The 10,209-nt window shown below is 41.3% G+C and overlaps 1 protein-coding gene across 1 annotated transcript in view; it reads left to right on the top strand.

Annotated features, from left to right (window-relative positions):
• The window catches only part of zdhhc8a (zDHHC palmitoyltransferase 8a), a 23,318-nt gene continuing 13,109 nt past the window's right edge, over window positions 1–10,209 (top strand). The window contains exon 1 of the mRNA XM_080419702.1: window positions 1–286. Within this exon, the coding sequence (XP_080275828.1) occupies window positions 177–286 (110 nt within the window). The 5' untranslated portion in view covers window positions 1–176. The remainder of the gene's footprint in view (window positions 287–10,209) is intronic.

The following is a 10,209-nucleotide window of genomic DNA, read 5'->3' as shown; positions in this document are numbered from 1 at the left end:
TAAGCAGTGCAGTTTGTGTTCTGCCTTCTTTCTTTGGGAATAATGCCTACGTTTTCGTCTGATCTGCGGAAGACGAAGGGAGGCGAAACACACGCAGACTGTAGGCCACTTCTTACCAAATCTGTTGTTATTGCTTTTCGTTAGAAGGAAATACTGATGCCTGTGGAAACGACAGGATGCCCACCAGCAGCAGCGGCGTTGAGAGATTGAAACCCGGCGCCTTCATCCCAGTGTCGACAGCAGCCAGTCTCCTCATCACATCAACTTCTTTATTCTTTGTCTTCACGTAAGTCAAACTCACAATAAGCTACTATAGTAGCTTATTATAATACTATATACTATAATAGTCGTATGATGGCCTAAAGGAAAAGTTGATTTACGTTCCCTGTTGATATGTCCCAAACTATAGGGCAACTCTCATTGCATCATCTGATTGGGTTGTCTGTCCCGTCCGTTATCTATCTTCCATACAATTATTAAAGGGACATTTGCCTGTTCATGTTTTGTGGTTGTCTAATCTTTATATATAAATGATACTGTATGTATAGTCCATGTCCAGACCATTATGGCAGGCATCATATTTCATATTCTCACTGATTCAATGGTATAGCCTACTTTCCCCAGCCCAGTGCATTGTTTTCTCTCTCCCCCTCTCTCTCTCTCTCTCTCACACACACACACACACACACACACACACACACACACACACACACACACACACACAGTGGTGTATATACTGTACAGTATTTCCACGTAATGTGTGTATATATACACACTTTATGTGTGTGACGTGTAATGTATATCCACATGTATTGTGTGTGTGTGTGTGTGTGTGTGTGTGTGTGTGTGTGTGTGTGTGTGTGTGCGCGTGCGTGCGTGCGTGCGTGTGTGTGTGCGTGCGTGCATGCGTTTGTGACACACACACACACACACACACACACACACACACACACACACACACACACACACACACACACACACACACACACACACACACACACACACACACACTCGTAGAAAGGAAGTGATCATAATATCCCACTTTATAACTAAATCCCCTTATATCTTCCAGTCTAGTGACACTGATGCCTACTACCGCTTGTAGTATATTGCCTAGAAATCTGACTGTCAGCTTATATTAAAACAGTTGCCATTTCAAACTGCAATTGAGAACTACGGTGGACAAAAGCAAGCCATTTTCATGTGCACTCTTTATTTTGTGTGTTAAACTATACCTTATGGTCCTCCTCTATCAAAGACTGATAGACTGCATGAGGAGGCCAACCAAGGCAGATCTATGCTATAGCTTAATTTATACACCGTTGTACGACAAAGTAAATCAGGCTTAAGACTACTGACCTTTGACTGCTGCAACCATATCTGCCCTAGATCTGTGTTTCCCCTGTATCCTCTAACCCAACAGGGTTTCAATTGGTTTTTGCCAGCAGATTTTGAATGTAGGATTAGGATCCCCTGACCAATGATCCCTCATCTGGGAAACATGGCTTCTGGAATCTTTGAATTTGCTGTTTGCATGTGTTTTTTTCGGCTACTGGGATATTATTTACGATGCCAGTTTTGTACAGATTTTCCTATCAAACAAAACTGACAACTTTATTTATGGATTTGGCTAAATTCAGGTAAAACTGCAAACTGTCAGCAACAATAAATTGACATACTTACTGTTGATGTGATCTATAGACCCCTTAACAGACGACGTCACACTGATAAGAACCAGTATGCGCGCAATGAAACCCATTCTGTCAGGTCTCGCTAGGACGCGCCTCACTAGCCAACACACAAGAGGGGGTTGGGGGTGTGCTGAAACCAGCGCACCCCAAAACAACAGGTTGGGAATTGATTGCGTGAAACAATCACCTGTGCGTCCAGGCTCAATGTTAGTAAACAAATAATTGGTCTATTATCAATTGGTGAACAGACATAACCTTCCATAACATCCCAATTAAGTTAATATACTCATATTCATTACAGTCAAGAATGCAGGGATGTTTTCAAGTATAAATCGAATATCTGATAAGAGAGTACGTGGATAAATAAATCAAAAGGGTAAAATCGTTGTTTCGTCCCACATTTGGCTTCAAAGCTGCTATGGCTGTTGAGTTGATTGCTATTGATTGACCTCTATTTTAATCCTAAAATGTCTCAACAGTCTGCTGAAGCAACAGGAAACTAACTATAAACAAGCTGGGGAAAGCTTTCTATTATGTTTATCTTGTTTGGCTGGCTATTGTGATCGATTGAAATCGGATGCTTTTTAATTGGGAGTGTGATGCTAACCTACTATCACATCGTCTTGCAGGTTTAGAAAATGTAGTATACTATTAAGTAGGTAAGTAAGTAGCCTTGGGAACAAATGGTGAATCCAAAGCCATGTGGCCCATAGGTCTCCTGTTTCCGTAGTGTGAGGGAGCTTGATGTATACATACATCAACTGGACATGATGCTAGCTAGGATGTTGCAGGGACTTGGCTCCCAATCCAACACTTGATGCTGAGTGCCAAGCAAGGAGGCATTGTATACCATATTTATAGGTTTTGGTATGACTCCGACAGGGATTGAACCCCGAAATAACCACAAGGCAACTGAGCCGGTAAAGTGGTATTATATCTGATATTTAGAACTTGATCTGGTTCAAATTTATTACAATCTGAGACAGCTCTGGTGTTGCTGCTGAAATCAAAGTGTATCTCTGAGATCCCCCATGAAAGGAAATGAGCTCACCAAACCTCACCCATTCCTGCCATAATGTCTGTAGGTTTAGTATTTCCCTAGTATCTGTCTTAGTTACAGTAGCCTAAACAAGATAACAGTTGTAAAACACAGGCTGTCTGGCCTTTAGATCTGGAGGTATGGAGACAAAGATTCATTCAGATTAGTATAACAGGAAGCTAGAATAATTTTCTATAACCAAAGAGTAGGCAAAAAGTTAATTCTATGTTAACTGCCCTTTGCTAATAGTGATCTGTTATGAGCAGAACATACTTTATTTCTTGCTCATCTGTTAAGTCAGCATTTGCACTAAATGTTTACATAGATGGACAGGTGCCACATTCTATTCATCTCCACCTTGGTTACATAATGGTTGCATAATATCAGTTTTGCCTTAACTCTAGCTGTTGTGATTCAGAATCATACAGTAAGTGAATGCCAGTCAGGTGATGGTCCACGTGAGATTACATTTAGGATACTCTAAGATGCATTAAATCTTCCTATAGCCAGTATTTATGTTGTCCAAGTTTACCCCTTCTCTAGTGTTTTAGCTTCGGTAGCCACAAAATTCCTAAATTCATCAGAAGAGAGCATTCCCTGCCTTTATTGTGATTCTCTGTCTGTGTGTGTGTGTGTGTGTGTGTGTGTGTGTGTGTGTGTGTGTGTGTGTGTGTGTGTGTGTGTGTGTGTGTGTGTGTGCGTGTGTGTGTGCGTGTGTGTTTTGTATGAGTGCGTGTGCCCCATTTTTCGCTTCAACTGCAGGTTTGATTGGCCAAAAAATAACTTCCTTTGCCTGATAGGTTTCATTAGAGTTTCATGAGCTGAAGCAGAAACTTCCTGCTTTTGTTCCTCTGGCCTTGAAAGTTTGTCTGTGTTTGTACTTCACTGCTGTCTATTGTTAATTTAGATAGGTCATCTACGCCCAGCAGCTAATTTATGTTTCATCAAACGATGACAAGAACAACACAATTGTTTTAACTGATTTCTTTTTTCATGTTGGAAATATAGTTTTTGTTAAACATGGTCGGTCGATGAAGTATACATTAGTTTTTAAGCTCTCTGCAGACATGTCATTTTGTACTGACGGTTGATTAAGTTGTGTATTACTGTGCCTTGTCTACATACTGTATGAATATACATACAGTAGGTACAGCTTAATGTACGTACATGACAATGTACGTAATTAATCATCACACTGGTGTTAGTTGAGATGTTGTTTGTTTTTCTTCCGGAAAAATGGTCACGTGATAGGGATGTGATAAATCAGGAAAGGATACGTTTTTGACTGATAAGATCCCAATAAGGAAGCGAACGTAGGTGTGTGCGTCATCGTTCTCAAAAGTTCTCCGTTCCTGCTGTCCATTTTTACACAGCAATGCTTCAGTTTTCAAAACAAAACGTGGTCAGCACTGTTTTCAAATGTCTCCGTTGTAGGGGGGGGGGGCATAGTAGAATAGTGTGGATAATAGGTGCAAAAACATTTATTGACATTCTCTTGTGTACTTGCATACATGAGAAAATGGTAGTGCAACAGAAAAAAGGACACAAATACATATCTAAAAATAACAGTCTGACACAGACACAAGGCAAGGCAAGTGTATTCGTATAGCACATTTCAACAACAAGGCAATTCAAACGTGCTTTACATTAAACATTAAGCATTAAAACATGAAGACACAGATCATTAAGAGAATAGACGTAGACCAAGGCACTGCATAACCGGTAGGCTGCTGCAAATGCTGGTTGCAGCATGTTTGACTGATGCATCAGGCAAGAAGCTGAACCTAATTATTGTGTGTTCAACTTTGGACAACACAATTTTCTCCTTTTGATGGTCTGTACAGAATCGTTTGGCACAGTAAATCTCAGATAAATTATATGATAGGGATGACATTCATCAGACTATTATCACATTTCATTCAGTGTGACTCACAATATTACTGGTAACAAATCACAAAACACCGAAGGGAGCCTTGGCTGCCTTTGCAGTGCCGTGCTGCTTGCTTATGCTTGACGAATCGAACCCTGATTTATACTTAGTTGCGCACCGAAAATAGCCGACCTACGAGCTCACAACACGTCGCTGTGCGCCGCGTTGTGCGCTTGTAGATCGGCTATTTTCAAAGTATAAATCAGGTCTAAGTGGTGGCTGTGCCACTGACCCACTGCGGGGCCGAGGGCAATGTGCAGATTGTCGAGCGGCTTAGCATTCTGTGTGATTTAATACATCTCTGGCTCGGCTGTTTCATTAGGTGGGGCTTGTCTGACCACACTGCAGTGTAATGAACTGTCCTTCCCTGTCTGTCCAGATGGTCTCAAACCAGTGAGGGAGGATGGCTGTCCGTCCATGCACAGGCATCCACACTTTAATCCCCAGTGATTCTCAACCGATTTCCAATGCATGGACCCGCCAGTTTGATATACATTAGACCAGGCATCTTCAATGTTTTTCAGGACAAGGACCCCCTAGCTGAGAGAGAGATGAAGCAGGGACCCCCACTACATATTGTTTAATATTGTGTTGCAAATTAAACCTTTTTATAGATTTCATAGATAGCTTCATAGACTATCAGTGTAAATTAATGGTTATTGTTTATTACAAACATTTAACCACTTAAGCCCCCAATACTTAGTAAACCTGACCTTTGCCTCTGTACTTGGTCTGCTCTTTTTTCCCTCTACACCAAACCACTTTGCCGAAAGTAGCGGCAAAATGAGCTTGTAGATCTGCTAATGTTCCCCCCAGAATAGGGATACTAGGGTTCAAGTGGTTAATGTGGTGGTTAATAATTTGGCGGCCCCCTTGTAATAACTCTAAGGACCCCTTAGGTGTCCCGGACCCCCTGGTGAAGACCCCTGCAGTAGACCTTGGATGCCCATTTGATATGATTATTATCTCTGGGAACACAATCTACACTGTTAAAACCTTAGTGTTTATTTAACTCTGAGAGTGTACAGATGGAACCAAATGGACCTGTAATGGTGCATTTGGTTCTCTTTGTACACTCTGAGTTACAGGCCCATAAGGGGTCCATTTAGGTCCTAAGTCCTAACTATCAGTCATTTAGCCTAGCAGGGGACCCCCTGGAGTCAATTGAATGACATCTTGCAGGAAGCCTGCATACATTTTTTTATGTCACCTGAGCTTAATTTTGACTGGGGTTCCTGTTTGGAATACTATTATATCATTTTAACTCATTCCCTGCCTAGAACGACTAAAACGACTTTTGTCCTTTAAGCCCCCTCTGCCAAGAACGACTAAAACGACTTTTAATTTTTTTCTTTTCTTATTTATTTTTTTATTTTTTAACCCAAGGAGATATGATTTGTTGAAGATCTAGACTCCCATCCACTTCCTTGTTAACTTAAAACTTAAACATTTTGTATCTCGGCTCCTGAGTACTTTTTTTTTTTAATAAAAAATCTCTGGCATTGGGCAAACGCAAAAAAATAAAGTTCTGGCAGTGAATGAGTTAACATCACTATATTCTCTTTTTTACAGACAGAAAATTATAGATGGGTAGTGGATCTGGATCATACTTGAATGATTCATACTTAATATATAATAATTATACCAATATAATTTCAGTATGGGGCAAATCTAATTACAACACAATTGACTATTTGTAATATTGCAAAGAAAGGAAAGTTGGAGGAGGCAGACACAAAGAAATCCACATGTCCAGCATGTGGAAACACTGTGTGTAAACTGCTGGCTAGACAATAAATACATGAAAGAGTTGTAATTTGAATAATTTATAACTTTTTTGTGTGCCTCACTGCCTTCATTATTACTATCAGTGAGTTTCATCACATGTTCTTTGAGCACCACATCCTTACAGAACTCTTGATCTCGAATATACATTCTTTTGCATCTTCTATCCATCCATATAGGATTGGAACGGCACTGCTTCATGTGGCAAGGCTGTTATGTCAGTCATCTATGACAGTGCTTCTTAAAAATGTTCATATCAAGAACCCCAAATTGATATGTATTTGGCCGCGGACCCCCGTCTGAAAATGTTTTGTGCCACGGACCTCCAGAAGAGAAGATTTATGAGAAAAAGGAATAGCTGATCATAAATAGCTGATATACAAGCCACAGTATTAGCAAGTAAGTGAGCTTGTAGATGTGCTATTTTTGAATAGCCAACATAAATGGATAAAGTGTTTAAAATGATTGTGATGCTATGTGAACTAATTTTTCTGGGCACCCCCTCAAGGACCCCTGACCCCACTTTGAGAACCACTGATCTATGACATGGAGGCACCTCTTTGGGCTACTGGCAGTGTGCACAAGAAATATGGCGCTGATTGGTCCAGCGTTTGCAAGATTACCCCCGGAGACACGCACGCACGCACGCACGCACGCACACACACACACACACACACACACACACACACACACACACACACACACACACACACACACACACACACACACACACACACACACACACACACACACACACCATACCAAAGAAGACTATCCACAAGTTTCCCAAGGAGCTTACTGGGGAAAAGGGGGGTGTCAATTATGGGCATCACTTCCTGTTGTCAGTCATTCAATTCAATTTGAATGATCAAATTAGTCAAAAAATTCTGTGGGAACACAACCTGACAGAAATAAAAAATGTGTCTGCCTACTTACCCTTCAAGCTCTTCCTCCACACGGCTGATTCAAATTAATGTTCAATGGTTATTATCAAGAGCTGATCACTTAACAATCCCCATGCAGAGATTCAGGTGTCACAGCAGCAACAGCAGCCAGTTAGGATGAAACACAGGACAGGAGTTAGGCTACTAGTACTGCTAAGAGCAAGTGTCAAGAGCCATTGATCATTCATTTGAATCAGCTGTGTGGAGGGAGCTCTTGTAAATGTAGGGTAAGTAGGCAGACTAATATGACCCTTTTTTATTTCTTTTTTTTAAAAACAATATATTCTGTCAGGTTGTGTTCCCACATTATTATTGACTGACACGGATCACTCAAATGAATTGAATGACTGACAACGGGAAGTGATGCCCATAATTCATGCAGCCTCTTGGGACACTGGAAACGTTTGGAGCCGTGGGAACCAACACTTCCCGAGCCATATGGGCCATACTGTAGGTCAAGAGCCTATCTATCTCCTGTGTCCTTAACATGAAGCAGCTTGATGTACATGTACACCCCCCTGGACATGATGCTAGTACGTCGCAGGGACTTATCCCCAATTTACTTACCTATTTCTTACAACAAGAAAAAAAAACACCACTAGGCCTGGCAGAGATATGCGCTTTGTGGAGCACCCCTTTCTTGTGATTTAATCAATCTTTTGAATGCTTGATAGGTGTATACTTACACAGAGATGGCCGTATGTTACACAGCTTAATGTAACTGATATCAGCATGTTCTTACATGAAAAGACTTGGATACAAATCCTCCATGTCAGCTTTAGGGGTGATCGTATTATGTGCCCCGTAATCTACACACTGTAAATGAACCACAACGCATTTCTAAAGCTGTCTTTGACTAATTATTTGATAAACATGTTACATTTTTGGGAATTTATAGATTTGTTCAGAATTGTGAAGCATATTCTATTTCCATTACACTTTCATGAGGAAACTCAACCCAAGCCATGGTGTCTCTTGTATATTGTATTGTAATTATGAAATGGCAGAAATGTTTACTATCATTGAATTGTGTTGTTTTGTGGCTTTTGCAACTGCTGTCCGTGTACATAAGTAGGCTGTTTATTAGCTACATCATTACGCCACCATTTGATATTTCAATGTAAAATCAAATTTGACAGGCATTATCATTGACACCTACGGGACAGGGTCCATTGCAGTGACGGTATAGGTAATACAATTGATTGTACATATTGTCCTATTGTAGTACAGAGTGATCTGTGATGTATGGTGAGTCCTGACTATACAGTATGCTCTCTGTGTGTGGCATCTAATAGGAGGATTCCGCAATAACGGGCTGGCAGAGTGGTCTGTAATCCAGAGTTCATAATCCAGGGATTACTGGGTTTGCAGCTGGCATGGCATCACCAGGCATTCCTCTGGGGGGTGCCCCTCCCCCATAACCCAGGGACTAGAGTATCAGTCTGTTTAAAGCAGACAATTGTTACTTTTGGCTATAATATTTGAACTATGTATTTATTACTCATACTGTAGCGCCCCCCTTGAGGCTATGAAGTGTTTATGTCAAACATCATGCAGTGGATCAATTTTACATGATGATCCTGGTCCTGACTGTGGTCCAGTAACACTGTCTGCATTCAGCAGTCCAGGAGAAAACAAATCTATTAATATGAAAGATACTAAACTACAAAATATTTCATAATTTTCTCTACTTTTTATTTCAGTACCATGAATATATAGGTTAAGAATGCAACATTCAATCAAATGCCGTTAATATAATCCAGTGAACCCCTCGCCCGTCTACCACTATAACCTGATTACATTGCTTCACTCTCTAATCTCACACTATAGAGATATAATCATACTCTCATTCTGTTTAATTCAGCAGTTTTAGCCACACTCAGCATTTTAGTTGGGGTAAAGATATAATGTTTTTCTAAGCTTTGAGGTCACACTGGCAAAAAGATTTCTGGCTTCAAGACAGCACATTGTATAGACTGAGGTGCAAGAACAAATTTAGTTTTGATAATAATTGTCTCCGCCAGGCCGAAATGCCTGGCCGAGAATATGTTTTGCACCCTGTCCGTCCTCCTTCCGTGTGTGTGTGTGTGTGTGTGTGTGTGTGTGTGTGTGTGTGTGTGTGTGTGTGTGTGTGTGTGTGTGTGTGTGTGTGTGTGTGTGTGTGTGTGTGTGTGTGTGTGTGTGTGTGTGTGCGTGCGTGCGTGCGTGCGTGCGTGCGTGCGTGCGTGCGTGCGTGCGTGCGTGCGTGCGTGCGTGCGTGCGTGCGTGCGTGCGTGCGCGCGCACTGAGCAGCACATCTCCGGCACCGTTGGGCCGATTGCAGCGAAACTGTGCACACACTCCCTGGATGCCAGAACAGAACCTCTGCCCCCAATTTTTCAGATCGGCCTATTATAGCGCCACCAGGAGGTAGATTTTTGCAAAACACATTTTTCTTTATTACTCCTACAGATTTTGTCCAAACATCACCCAAATCGGTACACAGTATCTTTATATTCATCAAACGAAACAGGTCTTTCAGATTTTTCTGCTTGGCTAAGATGGCTTCCAAAGTTTGCAGAAGTGCTCCGTTTGGAACAAAATGCCTCAAATAATGAATGCAGCGCGCGAGTTACGTGTTTTGCACGCACATTCCCACTAGGCAGAGGAAGAAATGCCACTTGATTTTTTCAAATCAGTCTCATGGTGGCACCATAACAAGCTGATTTGCGTTTTTACCTATAGCTGCACCGATCTGCGTAAAACTTTGTATGCACACTCCCTAGAGGCCAAGAAAAAACCTTTGCCCTGCATTTTTCATATTTGCCTTTTAAAGCGCCA

The sequence above is a fragment of the Gymnoscopelus braueri genome (assembly GCF_963280865.1).
Source record: "Gymnoscopelus braueri genome assembly, chromosome: 22".
Lineage (NCBI taxonomy): Eukaryota > Metazoa > Chordata > Actinopteri > Myctophiformes > Myctophidae > Gymnoscopelus > Gymnoscopelus braueri.
This window is presented reverse-complemented; position numbering and strand designations above follow the sequence as displayed.